This window comes from Zonotrichia albicollis, chromosome 4, assembly GCF_047830755.1.
Source record: "Zonotrichia albicollis isolate bZonAlb1 chromosome 4, bZonAlb1.hap1, whole genome shotgun sequence".
Classification (NCBI taxonomy): Eukaryota; Metazoa; Chordata; class Aves; order Passeriformes; family Passerellidae; genus Zonotrichia; species Zonotrichia albicollis.
In genome coordinates, this window is record NC_133822.1 from 507,302 (window position 1) to 525,148 (window position 17,847).

Genomic DNA, 17,847 nt, shown 5'->3' on the forward strand with positions numbered 1-17,847 from the left:
CACCTGGGACCCCCCACAGGTGGCGCCACCCAAATAGGGGACCCCAAATGTGGCACCTTCCCAGAAGTGAGACCCCCGGCCCCCTCCATGTGTGGGACAAGCCCCAAACGCAGGATATTCCCCTTGACAAACGCGGGACCCCCTCCCCTACGGGGGGCACCCCAAATGGGGGAGAACCCCCCAAAATTGGGACCCCCTTCAGATGCGGGACCCCCACGTGTGGGACCGCTTCAAAATGTGAGACCCCCCCCCCAAATCTGTGAACCCCACCGTGACTCCCCCTGCAGGAGGGGACCCCTCAATCCTGCCCCCCCCGGCTGCGGGACCCCCCGAACGCCCCCCCCGCTCCAGCCGGGTCCCGCAGCCGGGGGGGGCGGGGGCTGGGGCGGGGGAGCCCGGGGGGCGCGGGGGGTGGGAGGAGGAGGAGGAGGAGGAGGAGTGGGGGGGGGGCTCGGCCCGCCCCTCCCGCCGCTGCCGCCGCCGGGGCCGGGCCGGGGCTGGAGCCGCCGCCGAGGCCGGTGGGTGCGGGGGGCGGGGGGGGTTCGGGGTGCGCTCGGGGGTGCGGGGTTTGGCGTGCGGGGTTTGGGGTGCGGGGGGTGCGGGGGGGACCCGCCGGGCGGTGCTGAGCGGGGCTGGGGGTGCGGTGGGGGGAGCTCGGAGGGGGATGCGGGTTTGGGGTGCGGGGCGTGCCCGGGTTGGGGTTCCCAGCGGAGGGGGGGCGCGGATCGCGGGGTGCCGGGTGGGGGGGGGAGGTGAGCCGGGTTTGGGGGTGCGGGGGTTCGGTTCGGTTCGGGGGGCCCCGGGTTTGCGGGGGCGCCCCGGGGATGCGGGGGTGGCAATCGGGGTTTGGGGGGCTCGGGGGTTTCTGGGGGTTCGGGGGTGCCCCCCCCCGGAGCGGTGCCGAGCCCCGCGCCCCCCCCGCGCCGCCCCCGCGCGCGCTGTCCCACGCACACGCGCTGGCACGCGCCGTCACGCGCGCGCACACGTGCGCGCACGCACCCACGCGCGGGAAATGGGGGGGGGGGCTGCGGGGGGGGGGCACGGCCGGGGGGGGCTCCGGGGTGGGGGGGCGGGGTGGGGGGTGCGGGGGGAACGCGTGGGAGCGTGGGGTGGGGGGGCGGCACAGGTGGGGGGGCACAGGTGTGCAGGGGGGCACAGGTGGGGGGGTGCAGGAGATGCCCACCCCGGGCCGTGCCCGCGCCCCCCCCGGCAATGTCCCTGTCACACGCGTGGGCACGGCGGGAGGGGGCGGGCAGGTGTGTGAGGAGCGCTATTGTGACCCACGGGTGACACCGGCTTGGGGACCCCATCCTCGCCGCGCGGGTCTGGGCCCCGCGGGTGCGGGGATGGCAATTCCGGGGGTGGCGGGTGCGGGGGTGTCCCGCGTGGGGGTGGCAATTCGGGGGGCGGCAGTTCCGTGGGTGTCCCTTGCGGGGGTGTCCCGTGCGGGGGTGGCAGTTCGGGGGCCGTGCCGCGTGGCGGGGTGCCGCTCCGGGGGCGCGGGGGCCGCGGCTCCCCGCGTGTCCCGCGTGTCACTTCGCATCCGTCGCGCCCGCGCCGCCGCCGCCCTGACGGGCGCGGTGCCAGCCCGCGGCGACAGCCCCTGTCACCCCGATTAGGGACCTGGCGCTGTCGGGGGGGGGCTCCGGGGGAGGGGACACCTCCGCGCGCCCCCGCGTGCCCCCCGTCCCCGAGTGCCACCGCCGCACCCGCCCCTTCCCTCGGGGGGCTCTGTGTCCCCACGGGCGCTCCTGTCCCAAACTCGGGGTGTCCCTGCTCCCCCTCGGGCCGGTCCTGGCCTCCCCCAGCGGCTCCTGTCCCCAGGTGCCCCCGTGTCCCCCCCGGGTGCTCCTGTCCCCGCCCTGCGAGCGCTCCCGCGTGTCCATCCGTGAGTGCACCTGGCCCGTCACATCGTGTCCGTGTCCCCGGGGCGCTCCTGTCCCCCCAGGTGCCGCTGTCCCCTCCTGTCCCTGTCCCCGGGGCGCTCCTGTCCCTCCTCAAATGCTCCCTGAGTACCGGGGGATGCCATGGGGGGCTCCAGGGTGCCATGGGGGGGCTCTGGGATACCGGGGTGGGGTTCTGGGTTGCCATGGGGGTCTCTGGGTTGTCATGGCGGGGAGGGCTATAGGATGCCGGGGGGTCTCTGGGATGCCGGGGGGGCGTTATGGGGTACCATGGGGGAAGCTCTGGGTTGCCATGGGGGTCTCTGGGATGCCGGGGAGGGGGCTCTGGGTTGCCATGGGGGTCTCTGGGATGCCGGGGAGGGGGCTCTGGGTTGCCATGGGGGTCTCTGGGATGCCGGGGGTGACACCCCGTCCCCCCGTGCCCCCGCCCGCAGCCGCTGCGATGTCGCCGCTGTGCCCCGCGGGAGGGGCGGCCGCCCCCCGGCTGCTGCTGGCGCTGCTGTGCGTGGCCCGGGCCGCCGCCCCCCCGCCGCCCAGCGCGCCCCCCGGGACGCCCCCCGCCCCGCACAGCGACTCCCCGGTGCTGTCCCTCAACCTCGGCCTCAACTTCAAGATCAAGGTGCGGAGCCAGGGCGGCCCGCGCCCCCCCGCGCCCCCCACCCCCGCGGGCACCCCCCGGAGCCCGGGCCCTCCCCGCAGCGCCGCGCCCCCCACCCCGCCCGAGCCCGGCGAGGGCTCCGCGGGACCCCCGGAGGAGGCGCCGGCCCGGGGGAGCCCCCCCGCCCGCGGGGCCACGACCCCCGGCCCGGGGCGGCCCCGGGACAAGCAGCTGGAGCTGGACATCGCCATCGACCTGACGGCGGGGCTGGACCCCCCCGCGGGCGGCGCGGGGCCGGCCGTGCCCCCCACCAGCCTCCTGCGGGGCCCCCCCGGCCGCCCCCGGCTCCTGCCCGGCCTCTCGGAGCTGGCCGGGAGACTCAGCGCCGCCGGTGAGTGCGGGGGGCGGGACCCCCAAAGCCGGGGAGCCCCCGACACCGACACCGACACCGACCCCTCGGTGCCCCCCAGGGTTCCTGTTCCCCACGGGGCCCCCCAGCATCGGCGCCGAGGGGGGAAACGCGTCCCTGGAGCTGGACGAGGCGGGGAGCGGCGCCGAGCCAGGTGGGGGCGGATTGGGGGGCCGGGATTTGGGGGGGCGGGACTTGGGGGGGGAGAAGGATTTGGGGTGGGGGCGGGAACTGGGGGGCCGGCATTTGGGGAGCAGGATTTGGGGGCAGGGATTTTGGGGGGGCGGAGATTTGAGAAGGATTTGGGGGGCGGGATTTGGGGGTGGGGGTTTTGAAGGGCGGGATTTGGGGGGCCGGGACTTGGGGGGGGGCGGGATTTTGGGGGACGGGGATTTTGAGGGGCGGAGATTTGGGGGCAGGGATTTGGGGGGGCCGGGATTTGGGGAGCGCCTGGGGGATTTATGGAGATGGGGGGGTCTGGGAACTGGGGTAGTTCTGGGGGATGGGAATGTCCTGCACTTAAGGGGGGGCTAGGAAACAGCGGAGTCCTGGGATCTGGGGGAGTCCTGGGTTTTGGGGGGTTCTGGGAGGCCGGTGGGGGTGCTGGGGTTCGGAGGGGCCGGGGGAATGCAGGCTCTGGGAGGGAGGCTGTGGACTGGGGGGGCTGAGGAGTTCGGGGTCAATGGGGGGCATCTGGGGTTTGGGGGTCCTGGGGAAATGGGGAGATGTGGGAGTGTGTGGGTGCCGGTGGGGGGGGCGCTGCCTCCCTCCGGACTCGGGTGAGCTGCGGGATGTGGGGGGGGGGTACCTGGGGGGTCCTGGGGGGAGCAAGGGGGGGGGTTCGGGGTGTGAGGACCCCAACTCCCCTCGCTGACCCCCGCGTCTCCCGCAGCGCCGTCCCCCGGCCGCCAGCCCTCCCGGGGGGCCGCGCCGCCCCCCGCCGCCGCCTCCGCCTGCACCCCGGGCTCCGCCTGCGGCTCGGGGGGCCCGGAGCCCGGCGGGGCCTCCCCCGCGCCCCCCTTCCCGTGGCCGCCCCACTTCGTGCCGCTGGGCGCGCCCTGGCCCGAGGCGGCGGCGCTGTGGGGCGCGGCGTGGCCCGGGCACGTCTATGGGGCGGGGGCGGCCTTCGCGCTGCTGGGGGGGCTGGGGGCGCTGCTGCTGCTCGGGGGGCGCCGCCCGGGGCTGGCGCGGCTGCTGGGGGCGCTGCTGGCGCTGGCCGCGCTCGCCCGCGCCTTCCCGCTCTTCTTCGACCCCTACGAGCTGGGGGGGCGCCTGCCGCCCCCCGCCGCCCGGGCGCTCTTCGAGCTGCCCTTCCCGTGCCTGGGCTGGGGGCTGGCGCTGGCGCCCCCCGCCGCCGGCCCGGTCCCGCTGCTGCTGGCCCTGGGGGTGCTGCACCTGGGGGGCGTCCTGGGGGCCGTGGGGGCGCTGGCGGCGCTGGGGGGGCCCCCGCTGCTGCTGCTGCTGCTGCCCCGCGCTCTGTTCGCCGCGCTGGCGGCCGCGCTGGCGCTGCGGGGGCTGCGGCGCTGCGGGGCGGGCGGGGGGCGCAACAAGCGCGGGGCGGCGGCGGCGGCGGGGGGGGCGCGGGCGGGGGTCCCGCGGGCGCTGGGCGCGGCGGCGGCGGCGCTGAGCGCGGGGCTGCAGCTCTTCGGGGCCCTGCAGGCCTGGGGCTGGGCCGCGACCCCCGCGCCCGGGCCCTGGGCATGGTGGGGGCTGCAGCTGGGGGCGCGCCTCACCGAGCTGGCCATGGGGGGGGCGCTGGCCGCGCTCGCCTTCGCCGCCCCCCCGAGCGGCCGCGCCCCGCCCGGCGGCCCCGCGGAGCCCCCCGAGGGCGGCGGCGGGCGGGGAGCGGGCGAGGAGGCGGGGGCGCCCCCCGAGTCCCCCCTGGACGCGGACGGGGACCCCACGGCCGGGTTCCGGCCCCCGTCCCCCATCGACCTGCGCCGCTCCATCGACGAGGCCCTGGGGGCGCCGGGCATGTTCCGCGCCGGGAACGGCGGCATCGGGGGCACCCGGATCGGCCTCACCGGCAACGCCGCGGGCGCCGGGAACACCGGCATCGCCCTCACGGGCAGCTCCGGTAACGGGGGGAAAGCCAAGAGCAACGGGGTCAGCGTGCTCGGGAGCACCGGCAGCACCGAGATCAGCGTCATCAGCGCCGCCGGCAGCGCCCGCAGCGCCCCGAGCACCGGCAGCACCGGCAGCACCGGCACCAGCAGCACCGCGCTACCGGGGGGCGGCAGCACCGCCATGCCCGGGCTGGGCACCGGGAGCGCCATCGGCACAGCCGGGGCTGCGGCAGCGGGCGGCACCGGCACCGCGGGGGCGGGCCCGGCCGCAACGGGTGGCACGACCGGCACGAATGGCACGAATGGCAAACCTGGCACGGCTGGAACAGCCGGCACAGCTGGCACAGGTGGCGCTCCTGACTCAGCTGGCACAGCTGGAACACCCAGCGCAGCTGGCGCGGCTGGCAAAGCTGGAACAGCTGGAGCACCTGGAACAGCAGGAACAGCTGGCAAACCTGGCACAGCCGGAACACCTGGGGTAGCTGGTAAACCTGGTACAGCCGGCACACCTGGCACAGCTGCAACAACCAGCAAACCTGGCACAGCCGGCACAGCCAGCACACCTGGCACAGCCGGCACAGCCAGCACACCTGGCACAGCTGCAACAACCAGCAAACCTGGCACAGCCGGCACAGCTGGCACACCTGGCACAGCTGCAACAACCAGCAAACCTGGCACAGCTGGCACAGCCACCACGCCTAGCACAGGTGCCAAACCTGGCACAGCCAGCGCAGCCAGCACACCTGGCACAGCCGGCAAATCTGGCACAGTTGCAGCAACCAGCAAACCTGGCACAGCTGGCACAGCCGGCACACCTGGCACAGCTTCAGCAACCAGCACACCTGGCGCAGCTTCAGCAACCAGCAAACCTGGCACAGCTTCAGCAACCAGCAAACCTGGCACAGCCAGCACACCTGGCACAGCCAGCAAACCTGGCACAGCTGGCACAGCCGGCGGGACAGAGCGTGGCACCCCCGGCACCACCAGGGACAGCAAAACCGCGCCCCCGGGAACCGGCACCGCCGGCACCTCAGGGACGGGGACACCGAGCAACGCCAGCGGCACACCTGGAACAGCTGGAACCCCTGGCACACCTGGAACGCAGGGCCCTGCAGCGCCTGGCACCGCTGGCCCGTCAGACCCCGGTTCCTCGGGCACAGCTGGGACACGGGGCGCTGGCACAGCTGGCACATCTGGCACAGCTGGCGCTGCTGTCACCCCCGGTACCCCCGGTGCCCCCGGCAGCTCCGCCCCCCGCGGCCCCCCCACCGCCCCCCGCCCCTCGGGGCTGTCCCGCGCCGCCTCCTGCGGGGGGGGCCCGGCCCGGGGGGCGGATCCGGGCGCGGCCCCTCCGAGCCCCGCGACCCCCGCGCAGGGCCCGGCCCGGGCGGCGCCGCCCCCGCTGCGGCCCTCGCAGAGCTGGGCTGAGGGGAGCCCCCGGGCCGCGCCCGCGCCCCCCGAGACCCCCGCGGGCGGCGGCGGCCCCAGCCCCGGCAGCGACACCATTGACTTGTAGGGAGCGGCGGGGAGAGCCCGGCCAGAGCCCCCCGGGACCCCCCAACGAGGGGGGCAACCTCGGGACCCCCAAACTCCTGAGCCCCCCGGGACCCCCGAACGAGAGTGGCAACCTCGGGACCCCCTGAGCCCCCGAGACCCCCAAACGAGGGGGGCAACCTCGGGACCCCCAAACTCCTGAGCCCCCCGGGACCCCCGAACGAGAGTGGCAACCTCGGGACCCCCTGAGCCCCCGAGACCCCCAAACGAGGGGGGCAACCTCGGGACCCCCGAACTCCTGAGCCCCCCCCAAGTGCTGATGACAATCTGGGGACTCCCCAGGCCCCTGAGACCCCCCCCCCCAATACGGGTGACAATCCAGGGATGCCCCCCATGTCCTCGAGACCCCCGAGTGCTGATGACAACCTGGGGACCCCCACGGTGCCCCCCAGGCCCCCGACCCCCCAAATACGGGTAACAAAGTGCCCTCCCCGTGTCCCTGAGGCCCCCCCAAGTGCTGGTGACAATCTGGGGAACCCCTCCCCAAGTTCCCGAGTCCCCCCGATGAGAGGTGACAAACTGCCCGCCCCAAATGAGCCCCCCAGGTGCTGATGGGAACTTGGGGACCCCCAAACCGCCCGCCAAGTCCTTGAGACCCCCAAATACGGGTAACGAAGTGCCCCACCCAGAGCCTCGAGCCCTCCCATCGCTGGTGCCAATCTGGGGACCCCCCCAGCTGTCCCCCAAGTTCTCGAGACCCCTGAGTGCTGGTGCCAATCTGGGCACCCCCCAATTCCATGAGACCCCCAAATACGGGTAAGAAGCGCCCCCTCCCCATATCTTTGAGCCTCCCAAGTGCTGGTGCCAGTCTGGAGACCCCCCAGACGCCCCTCAGGTCCCTGTGACCCCCCAATACGGGTAACAAAGCGCCCCCAATCCCCCGAGACCCCCAAATGTTGGTGACGACCTGGGGCCCCACAAACTTCCCCATGGCCCCCCCAGCTCCCCCCCCCCCACGTGTACCCAATAAAGTGCCACGTGCGAAGGATGTGTGTGACACCCCCTGAGCACCCCTAGACCTGGGACGGGACCCTCGGACACCCCAGCTCCGACACGGGACCCCCGAACGCGCCCCCATCCCTGTAACGGTGCCCCAAGGGCCTCTCGACGCCCTTCCCGCGGGGTGGGACCCTCTGAGCCCCCCCCCCCCGACCCCTCTGGGCTGTGCTGGGGGGTCCCGGAGCCCCCGATCCCCCCGGGCACCCCCTCCCGGTCCTCCTTGCCGCCAGGGAGCGCTGTGAGCCCGCCCCGCTCCCCGGTGCCCCTCCCGGTCCTCCGCTCCGCCAGGGGGCGCTCTCAGCTGGCCCGGCCCCCCGCGCGCCGCTCCGCCCCGCTCCCGGCATCCCCCGCGGCCCAAGATGGCGGCGCCCGAGGCGCGCACGGTGTTGGTGCGGGGCCTCCCCGCCGGAGCCACCGCCGCGCTCCTGGAGCGGCTCTTCGGGCACCTGGGGCCGCTCCGCCGCTGCTTCGTGGTCACCGAGAAGGGTCCGCGCCCGGGAGGGAGCGGGGGGCTGCGGGGAGCGGGGTGTGGCGGGGTCGGAAGCAGTGAGGGAGCGAGCTCTGGGGTTGGGAGCGGGGTCTGAGGGTTTGCAGGGGTTGGGAATGGGGCCTGGGGGGGGGCTTTGGGGCTGGGAATGGGGTCTGGGGGACTGCAGGGGCTGGGAATGGGATCTGGGGGGGCTGCAGGGGCTGGGAATGGGATCTGGGGGGGCTGCAGGGGCTGGGAATGAGGCCTGGGGGGGCTGCAGGGGTTGGGAATGAGGTCTGGGGGGGCTGCAGGGGTTGGGAATGAGGCCTGGGGGGGCTGCAGCGGTTGGGAATGGGGCCTAGGGGGCTGTAAGGGCTGGAAATGGGGGCTGGTGGGGCTGGGAATGGGATCTGGGCACCTACAGGGGCTGGGAATGGGGGCTGGTGGGGCTGCAAGGGCTGGGAGTGGGGGCTGGGAGGGCTTTGGGGGGCAATTTGGGGCTGGGAGTGGAGTTTGGGGGGCAAAGGTTGGGAGCTGGGTGGCCCGAGGGGCTGGACCCGGGGTCTAGGTGGGGGGGATCTAGGGGCACAGAGGGGTTTGGGGCTGGGTGGGATAAGAGCAGGGTTTTGAAAGGGTGACATTTGGGATTGGGGTCTGAGCTGGGGGCTGGGACTGGGATTTGGGGCTGGGGGGCACGGGGGGGGCTGGGGAGCTGTGGGAGCAGGAATTTGGGAGGTCATGACCTGGGGGGCAGCCTGGGGTGACTCGGCTGCCTGCACAGCGGGGCTCTGGGGCACGGCTGGATTTGGGGGTCCCGCTCGGGTGTGGGGGTGCCGTGCCGGGGCTGTCGGGTCCCTGACGCCCCCCCGGCCCCCCCAGGCTCCCCGAAGTGCCGCGGGTTCGGGTACGTGACGTTCTCCTTGGCCGAGGATGCGGCGCGGGCGCTGCGGGAGCCGCCCGAGCTGGGCGGGCACCGCCTGCCCGTGAGCCCCGCCCGGCCGCGGGCCCGGCCTGCCCCGAGGGGCACGGACACCCCCGGGGCACGGGGGGAGCAGGGGGAGACCCCCCCGGCACCGCCCCGCGCCAAGAGACCGCGGGGACCCTCCCGCAAGGCGCGGCTGATCCTGCGCAACCTCAGCTTCCAGGTGAGGGGGGACCCCCAGGGACCACCGTGCCCCCTCCATCCCCCAGGGACCTCCTGGGCATCCCCTGAGTGCCCCCAGCCCGCCAGGGACCTCCAAGTGCTTCCAGTCCCCTTGGGACCCCCCAGGGACCCCTGAGTGCCCCCAAACCCCCTGGGACCCCCTGAGTGGCCCCCAGGAACCCCCAGTGCCCCTCAGGCTCCCCAGGCCCTGCCCTCTTCCCAAGGGACCCCCATTTCCCTGGCAACCCCCATTCTTCCATGGATCTCCCCCCCCAGGGATCCCCCCAGCATTCCCCCATGCCCAGGACCCCCCCAGTTCCCCCTAGACCCCCCAGTGACCCCATTCCTCCCAAGGCACCTCCCCAGCACCACTGATGCTCCCAGGACCCCCAAACCCCTGATGTCCCTCAGGTACAGAGCCCCCCAGTGCTGCCCTCTCCCCAGGGCCCCCCAGGCCCCACAAACCCCATAGTGACCCCATAGTGACTCCGTAAACCCCCCCTGAACCCACAGTGACCCCCCTGACCCCTCACTGTCCCCCTGTCCCTGCAGTGCTCCGAGGAGGAGCTCCGGGCTCTCTTTGCCCCCTTTGGCCCCGTGGTGGAGCTGAACCTGCCCCGCAAGCCTGGTGAGCCCCTGACCCCCCGAGCCCCCCGGGTGCCCCCCAGCCCTGGGCTCACTCTGGGCCTCACTCTGGGGGTCACTTTGGGGGGCTCTTGCAGACGGGACCCCGAGGGGCTTTGCCTTTGTCCAGCTCCGGAACCTGCGCGAGGCGGCGGCGGCACTGCGGGGGCTCAACGGGACCCAGCTCAAAGGTCTGGGGGGCTGGGGGGGCTCAACAGGGCACGGATCAAAGGTCTGGGGGGCTGGGGGGGCTCAACGGGGCCCAGATCACATCTGGGGGGTCCTGGAGGGTGTTTGGGGGATCCTGGAGAGAGGGCTCAGTGGGTCTCAGGTCTGAGACTTGGGGGTTCTGGGGTTCAGCAAGGGGTCCCTGGGAGTTGGGGGTGCTGGGGGTCTCCAAGCCGGGGAGATCAGAGATTTGGGGGGGTCCTGGGGAAAATGGGCGGTGAGGGGAGGGAGCTGGGGGGGTCTGGGGGCGTTGGGGGTCTCTGGGAAAGGGGCACAGGGGGCGTCTGTGGGGCACGGGGGTCTCTGGGGAAGGGGCACATAGAGGGGGGGTCTGTGGGGCAGATGGAGGGGAGGGGGCTCTGTGGGGCACGGGGGCCCCTCAGGAATTTGGGGCTCTGATCCCCCGTGCCCCCCAGGGCGGCCCCTGGCTGTGGACTGGGCCGTGGCCAAGGACAAGTACCAGGGGACACAGGGAGCCCCAAAAACGCCTGGTGAGACCCCAAAACTGACCCCAAACCCCCCTGAGAGCCCAAAACTGACCCCAAACCCCTCTGAGACACCAGAACCCCCAGTGAGACCCCAAACCTCCCCTAGTGCATGTGAGGGGCTGTGCTGGGGTCCCTGGGGGTTTGGGGGGGCACAGGGGGGCGAGGGGTGACTGTGACCCCTCCCACACCCCCTGTTCCTATAGAGGAGGAGGAGAAAAAGGGGAAAGAAAAGGAAAAAGAGGAAGAGGAAGAAGAAGAAGATGAAGTAAAGGATGAGGAGGATGAAGAAGAAGAGGATGAAGAGGATGAAGACGAGGAGGAGGAAGAGGAAGAGAAAGAAGCCACCCAGGCACCCCGGCAGACCCTCAAAAGGGGATCAGGGGCCAGAGCTGGGCTGGGGCACAGGAAAAAAAAGAAGGTAGAGGAAGATGAGGAGGAGGAAGATGAAGAGGAGGAAGAGCAGGAGGAAGATGAGGAGAAAGATGAGGACGAGGAGGATGAAGATGAGGAAGATGAGGAGGATGAAGATGAAGAAGATGAGGAAGGTTTGTTGGGTGGGGCATGGCTGGGGCTGGGGGCTTCTGGGACAGGAGGGTTCTGTGGGGTCTGGGGGGCTTGGGCAGAGCCTGGGGGATTTGAGGGGAGGTTTGGGATGGGCTGGGGGCGCTCCTGGGGAGGTTTGGGGGGGTCTGTGGGGGAGGTTAAGGGGTCTGGGGAGGTTTGAGGGAGGGGCTTAAGGCAGTCTGAGGGGTCTTCCAGGGTATGGGGACATTTCTGGGTGTCCTGGGGGGTTCCCAGGGGTCCAGGGAGGTTCCTTGGGGTCTGGGGGGGGGTTCCTGGGGATCTGGGGGGGTCCTGGGGGATTCCTTGGCGTTTGGGGTTGTACGTGGGGGTCCGGGGGTGTTCCTGGGGGTCTCCCATGTGCCCTGACCCCTCCCCATTGCAGAGGAGCCCCCCCGCAGGCGGCGGCAGCGCCCGTCGGACGTGGCCGAGGGCAGGACGGTGTTCATCCGGTGAGTGAGGGGGGCTGGGAACGGGGGACCCCCACCCCGGGCACCCCCCTGAGCCCCCCAACCCCCCCAGGAACCTCTCGTTCGACACCGAGGAGGAGGAGCTGGAGGAGAGCCTGGCAAAGTTCGGGGGGCTCTGCTACGTGCGGCTGGTGCTGCACCCCAACACCGGCACCCCCAAAGGTGGGATGGGAATGGGGGATCCCCAAAGGTGGGATGGGAATGGGGTGGCTCTGGGTGCTGCACCCCAACACCGGCACCCCTAAAGGTGGGATGGGAATGGGGGGGCTTTGGGTGCTGCACCCCAACACTGGCACCCCCAAAGGTGGGATGGGAATGGGGGGCTCTGGGTGCTGCACCCCAACACCGGCACCCCTAAAGGTGCGAGGGGAAGGGGGGGCTCTGGGACCCCTAAATGTGGGACAGGGGCTGGGGGGGTCACTGGGTGCTGCGCCCCCACACTGAGACCCCCAAAAACTGGGGATCTGGGTGGGGGCTGCACCCCAGAGTTGGGGGGCAGTTCTGAGGGGGATCTTTGGGAGGGGTCCCAGAGGGTCCTGGGGTATTTGGGGGGTGATGGCAGCATGGGGGGGAGGATCTCAGATTTTGGCGGTGTCCCCCATTTGGGGGTGTCTGTCTCCCATTTGGGGGTGTTTGTCCCACACTTGGGGGTGTCTGTTCCACATTTGGGGGTTTCTGCCCTGTATTTGGGGGAGGGTCTCTACAATGGGCATGGGTTATCCCATGTTTGGGGTGCCCCCACATTGGGGGTGTCCCACGTTTGGCCTTGGCTCCCACCCTGGGGGCTCCCCCTCCCTCGGGGGCTCCCCCTGACCCCCCCTGCCCCCCCAGGCTCTGCCTTTGCCCAGTTTGAGACCCCCGAGGGGGCCCAGAAATGCATCCAGGCTGCTCAGGAGGGGCCCGAGGTGAGGGGGGGACCCCGGAGTGATAGAGACCCCCGGGATGGGGGGACGGGGGGGGGCTCAGGGGGAGCTGCTGGGGGGTTTGGGGCAGGGCTTTGGTGGGATTGGGGGATCTTGAGGGGGTTTGGGAAGGGACTGAGGGGGGTTTGGAGGGGGTGGTTTTGCAGGGTTTGGGGGCAGTTTGGGGTTTTCCTGCAATGGGAGTTTTTGGGAGAGTTTGGGGGGTTCTGGGGGGTTTGAGGGGGTTCGGGAGGGGTCGGGAGGGTTTGGGGGGTTTTGGGAGGGTTCTGTGGGATGCTGTGGGTTTAGGGGAGGTCCGGAGGGTTTGGGGGTGCCTCATTCCCCACTGTCCCAGGGCGGGGGGCTGCGCCTTGGGGTGGGGTTTGGGGGGGTGTGAGAGGTTTTGGGGGACACTCTGTGTTATGGGAGAGTTTGGGGGTGTTTGGGGGTGCGCCATGCCCCCTGACCCCCCTGTCCCTGCTGTCCCAGGGCGGGGGGCTGCGCCTGGGGGGGTTTAAGGGGATGTGGGATGGTTTGGGGGTGCGCCGTGCCCCCTGACCCCCCTGACCCCGCTGTCCCAGGGCGGGGGGCTGCGCCTGGGGGGGCGGCAGCTGCGCGTGGACCCCGCGCTGAGCCGGGAGCAGGCCCGGGGGCTCCCGGGGGGCTCGGCCCGACCCCGAGGCGGCACCAGGAACCTGTACCTGGCCCGGGAGGGGGGTGAGTCTGGGGCCGCAGTGCCCCCCGCCCTCCCTGAGCCCCCTTTCAGCCTCCCCGTTCTCCTGGGGACCCCCAACCCGTATTTCCCCTTGCTCCCCAAATCCCCCACCCCTCATTCCCTCTGCTCCTCCAGTGCTTCTCAAATCCTTCCCAAACCCCCCTGAGCCCCCTCTTTTCCCCACCACATTTCTCTGGCCCCCCCCTCCCCCATGAAAGCACACTCATTCCCTTCCCCAGACATCTGCCCCAGCTCTCCCGTTACCCCCTGGCCCCACAAATTCCCAAAATTATCCCATTTCCCCATTCCCAGCCATCCGCCCAGGCTCCCCCATTCCCCCTGTGCCCCCTAAACCCCTGTGACTCCAATCCCCCTGACCCTGTTTCCCATCCCATCCATCCACCCACCCAGGCTCCCCCTTTCTCCCTGAGCTCCCCCAGTTCCTACTCCATTTCCCACCCCAATTCCCATTCCAGCCATCCACCTGAGCTCCCCCATTCCCCTGAGCTCCCCAAAGCCCCCCAAAGCCCTGAGCTCCCCCATTTCCCATTCCAGCCATTCCCCTGAGCTCCCCCATTCCCCTGAGCTCCCCAAAGCCCCCCAAACCCCTGAGCTCCCCCATTTCCCATTCCAGCCATCCACCTGAGCTCCCCCATTCCCCTGAGCTCCCCCATTCCCCTGAGCTCCCCCATTTCCCATTCCAGCCATCCACCCAAGCTCCCCCATTCCCCTGAGCTCCCCAAAGCCCCCCAAACCCCTGAGCTCCCCCATTTCCCATTCCAGCCATCCACCCGAGCTCCCCCATTCCCCTGAGCTCCCCCAAACCCCTAAGCTCCCCTATTTCCCGTCCCAGCCATCCGGCCGGGCTCGCTCGCTGCCGAGGGCGTCAGTGACTCGGACATGGCCAAGCGGGCGCGGGTGAGTGCGGCCCTGTGGGGCTGTGTGGGGCTGTGTGGGGCTGTGTGGGGGTGTCCCCGTGCCCTGCCCAGCCCCTGACCCCCCATTCCCCCCCAGTTTGAGGAGCAGAAGCGGCGGCGGCTGCAGGACCCCAACGTGGCGGTGTCGCGGACGCGGCTGTGCCTGCACAACCTGCCCAAGGCGCTGGACTCGGCCCGGCTGCGCGCCCTTCTGCGCAAGACCCTGCGGGGCAGCAGCGGCGCTGCCCCGTGCATCAAAGAGGTGTGGCTGGGCTGGGCACGGTCACCGTGGGTCACTCTGGGTCACCCTGGGTCCCCCGGGTCACTCTGGGTCCCCTTGGGCACAAGGCGCTGGACTCGGCCCTGCTGTGTGCCACCCTGTGGGGCAGCAACGGTGCCACACCCTGCATCAGAGGCACTGGCCCTGATCACTGTGGATCACTCTGTGTCTTTCTATGTCACCCTGGGTCACCCAGGTCACCCTGGGTCAGTCTGTGTCCTTTTGTGTCCCCCTGGGTCACCCTGTGTCCCTCCGCATCACCCTGGGTTCCTCTGTGTCTCCCCATGTCCCCCTCTATGTCCTTGTGTCCCTTCATGTCCCTCTGTGTCCCTCTGTCCCTATCGGTCCCTCTGTGTCCCCCTGGCTCTCCTTATGTCCCCCTGTGTGACCCTGGGTCTCTTTATGTCCCCCCGTGTCCCCACCATGTCCCCCTTGTGTCCCAATGAGTACCTCTGTGTTCCTTCGTGCCCCTCTGGGGGATGCCCTGGCTGGGTTTTGGGGTGACCCAGGGGGTGTTTTTGGGGTGACCCCATGCCTTCCCCAGTGCCGGGTGATGCGGGGCTGTCAGTGGGATTTGGGGTGCCCTGGGTGAGTTTTGGGGTGACCCAATCTCCTCCCCAGTGCTGGGTGATGCGGGGCTGTCAGTGGGTTTTGGGGTGCCCTGGGTGAGTTTTGGGGTGACCCAATCTCCTCCGCAGTGCCGGGTGATGCGGGGCTGTCAGTGGGTTTTGGGGTGCCCTGGGTGAGTTTTGGGGTGACCCAATCTCCTCCGCAGTGCCGGGTGATGCGGGAGCTGCGGGGCCAGGGCAAATCTTTGGGGTTCGCCTTCGTGGAGTTTGGGGAGCACGAGGAGGCCCTGGGGGCCCTGCGGCGCCTCAACAACAACCCCGAGCTCTTCGGGGCCCACAAGGTCAGTGCGGGCACCCCAAATCCGGGGCACCCCGTTCCCAGACCCTGGAGCTGCCCCTGGGATTTCCTGGGACCCCCAGGGGGTTTTGGGGTGCCCTGGGGGTTCCCCTGGGAGTTTTGGGTACCCTCTGGTTTTTGGGGTGTTCTGGGTTACCCCGTGGTGTTTTTAGGGAGGTCCCCCCTGGATTTCGGGGTGCCCTCGTTGTGTTGGGGTGTCGTGGGGTTTCCCTGAGGTTTTGGGATCTCCCATTGGGTTTTGAGGATCTCCCCATTGCTCTGGGGGGGAACTCTGCAAATTTGGGGTGTTGGGGTGTCCCCCACAGAGTTTTGGGAGCTTTAGAAGTGTCCTCTTGGTTTTAGGGTGTCCCACTGAGTACTTGAGGGGGTTTCAAGGTGCTCCCCCATGTCTGGGGGGTTTTGGGGTGCCCTCTTTTTGTTTGGGGTATTTGGGGGGTGTGTCCCCCAGTGTCTGGGGTATTTGGGGGGTGTCTCCCCCAGTGTCTGGGGTATTTGGGGGGTGTCTCCCCCAGTGTCTGGGGTATCTGGGAGGTGTTCCCCCGGTGTGTGGGGTATTTGGGGGGTGTTCCCCCTAGTGTTTGAGGTATTGAGGCGGTGCCCACCGTGGTGTGTGGGGTATTTGGGGGGTGTTCCCCCCGTTTTTGGGGTGCCCACTGTGCCCCCCCAGCGCCCGATCGTGGAGTTTGCGCTCGAGGACCGGCGGAAGCTGCGGCTGCGGGAGCAGCGGATCCAGCGGGGGCTGGTACGGACACCCTGACCCCTGTGACCCCTGACCCCTGTCACCCCTGACCCCTGTGCCTGCTGGGGCTTTTGGTGCTGACCCTTGCACTGACCCCTGCCCTGACCCCACACTGACCCTTTCTTTCCCCACAGCTCAAGGCCAAGGCCAAGGCGGCTGCAGGAGCCCCAGAGGGTCCCCAAGGAGCCCCGGACCCCCCCAAGGAGCAGCCAGCGCCCCCCAAGGGGCACCCAGCCCCCACCAAGGGACACCCAGCCCCCACCAAGGGACACCCAGCCCCCCCCGCGGGCTCAGGGGCCCCCCCGGCCACCCCCCAGCCCCCCTCTGGGACCCCCTGGGCCGGGTTCCGCACGCAGGGCCCGGGGCGCCGGGGGGCTCCCAACACCAAGGTGCTGGCCCTGCCCTCCCACCGCGGCCCCAAGATCAGGTGAGGGGCGCCCTGTGCCCCTGGGCTTAGCCCCTTGCTCCCCTTCACCCTCAGTGTTCTCCCCATTTCCCTTTCCTTTTTATTTCCCCTTTGCTGCTCTTCACCCTCAGTGTTCTCCCCATTTCCCTTTCCTTTTTATTTCCCCCTTGCTCCCCTTCACCCTCAGTGTTCTCCCCATTTCCCTTTCCTTTTTATTTCCCCCTTGCTCCCCTTCACCCTCAGTGTTCTCCCCATTTCCCTTTCCTTTCTCCCCTTTTTATTTCCCCACGTGTCCCCTTTTTCCACCCTTCCCTTTTCCTCTCCTTCCCCCATTCCCCCCCTTCTCCTACCTCCCATTCCCCCATTCCCTCATTTCTCCCCTTCCCCCTCTTTTTTCTCTCATTTCCCTTTCCTTCTCTTTTCCCACCCTTTTTCCCTTTTTCTGCCCCGTTTTCCCTCCCTTCCCCATCCCCATTCCCACCCCATTCCCTCCCTTTTCCCTCCCTTCTCTCCCCTCTTTCCCCCAAACCTTTTCTCCTTTCCCTCCCGGGTGTCTCTGCCCCTCGGGGCACCCCGGGCTCTCCCTCCCAATTCCCCCTTTTCCCAATTTCCCCTTTTTTCCCCAGGAAACGGGACAAGGGCAAGAAGGCTCAGCCGCCCCCCAAGCCCCCCAAGCCCCCCAAAGCCCCCAAGGCCTCTCGGCGGCGGGAGAAGCTGCGGGTGCCCCCTCCCCAGGTAGGCATTTGGGGTCTCCTCTGGGAATTGGGGCCCCCCAGCCCGGGGTTTTTGGGGTCCCCCTGACCCCCCAGTGCTGCCCCCAGCCCCCCCGGGTTTTTGGGGTGCCCTGACACCCCCGTGTGTCCCCAGGGCCAGCGGCGGCGCCGGGGGGGCCCCGGGGGGGCCGAGGCACGCTTCCAGGAGCTGGTGGAGAGGTACAAGAGGAAGATTTTGGGGAGCAACCCCCCCACGGCCCGGGGGGCAAAGTGGTTCGAGAGCTGAGGCTCCCCCACCCCCCCCCCCGGCACCCCAAAACCCCCCTGGGGGTGCCGGGGGTCCCACACCCTACAGGGGGGTTTGGGGCGCTGCCCCCACGCGCTCTGGGGGGGGCTGGGGGTGGGACCCTGCCCTGGGTCCCTCCTGGCTCCCCCCAGGGTTTGGGGGGGATCCCCCCGCCATGGCTCTGTGTCTTCCTGGGTTGTAATAAAAATGGGTTGTAATAAAAATGGGTTTTTTGAGGAAAATTTGGCCTCTCAGTGCCACCCCCCACCTCGGGGACCCCAAAACATCTCCCGGGGCTGGGGGGCAGGGAGGGGGGCTGGAGACCCCCAGGGGGGATCGGGGAGGGGGGTCCCATGAGTTTTGGGTCCCATGGGTCCCCCCCCTGTCCCCCTCATCCTTGTGTCCCCTTTGTCCCCCTGTTCCTCTCTCCCTGTCCTGGGGGTCCAGC

The 17,847-nt window shown here is 70.4% G+C and overlaps 2 protein-coding genes across 2 annotated transcripts; both read left to right on the forward strand.

Moving 5' to 3' along the window:
• Positions 1–389: 389 nt before the first annotated feature.
• PRRT4 (proline rich transmembrane protein 4) lies at positions 390–7,651 on the forward strand. The gene is made up of 5 exons (XM_074540278.1): positions 390–518; positions 2,339–2,893; positions 2,973–3,065; positions 3,804–5,567; positions 5,847–7,651. Exons 2-5 carry the CDS (start codon positions 2,347–2,349, stop codon positions 6,491–6,493), a joined length of 3,051 nt encoding a protein of 1,016 aa, XP_074396379.1. The 5' UTR covers positions 390–518; positions 2,339–2,346; the 3' UTR covers positions 6,494–7,651.
• A 196-nt stretch (positions 7,652–7,847) lies between these two features.
• On the forward strand, positions 7,848–17,767 carry RBM28 (RNA binding motif protein 28). Its single transcript, XM_074540280.1, has 17 exons — positions 7,848–8,016; positions 8,879–9,144; positions 9,696–9,771; positions 9,866–9,958; positions 10,412–10,486; positions 10,687–11,028; positions 11,430–11,496; positions 11,567–11,676; positions 12,346–12,419; positions 12,998–13,133; positions 13,985–14,049; positions 14,146–14,310; positions 15,104–15,238; positions 15,923–15,997; positions 16,129–16,421; positions 17,027–17,135; positions 17,268–17,767. The coding sequence occupies exons 1-17, from the start codon at positions 7,890–7,892 to the stop codon at positions 17,397–17,399; spliced, it is 2,340 nt and encodes a 779-aa protein (XP_074396381.1). The 5' UTR covers positions 7,848–7,889; the 3' UTR covers positions 17,400–17,767.
• Positions 17,768–17,847: the final 80 nt, after the last annotated feature.

Excerpts from the sequence above, each read along its gene's own strand:
- PRRT4 (XM_074540278.1), top strand. The coding sequence starts at position 2,347 with ATGTCGCCGCTGTGCCCCGCGGGAGGGGCGGCCGCCCCCCGGCTGCTG. Across the intron at positions 2,894-2,972 it reads CGGGAGACTCAGCGCCGCCG|GGTTCCTGTTCCCCACGGGG; the intron begins GTGAGTGCGGGG and ends GGTGCCCCCCAG. Across the intron at positions 3,066-3,803 it reads GGGGAGCGGCGCCGAGCCAG|CGCCGTCCCCCGGCCGCCAG; the intron begins GTGGGGGCGGAT and ends CGTCTCCCGCAG.
- RBM28 (XM_074540280.1), top strand. The coding sequence starts at position 7,890 with ATGGCGGCGCCCGAGGCGCGCACGGTGTTGGTGCGGGGCCTCCCCGCC. Across the intron at positions 10,487-10,686 it reads GGGAGCCCCAAAAACGCCTG|AGGAGGAGGAGAAAAAGGGG; the intron begins GTGAGACCCCAA and ends CTGTTCCTATAG. Across the intron at positions 14,050-14,145 it reads ACATGGCCAAGCGGGCGCGG|TTTGAGGAGCAGAAGCGGCG; the intron begins GTGAGTGCGGCC and ends ATTCCCCCCCAG.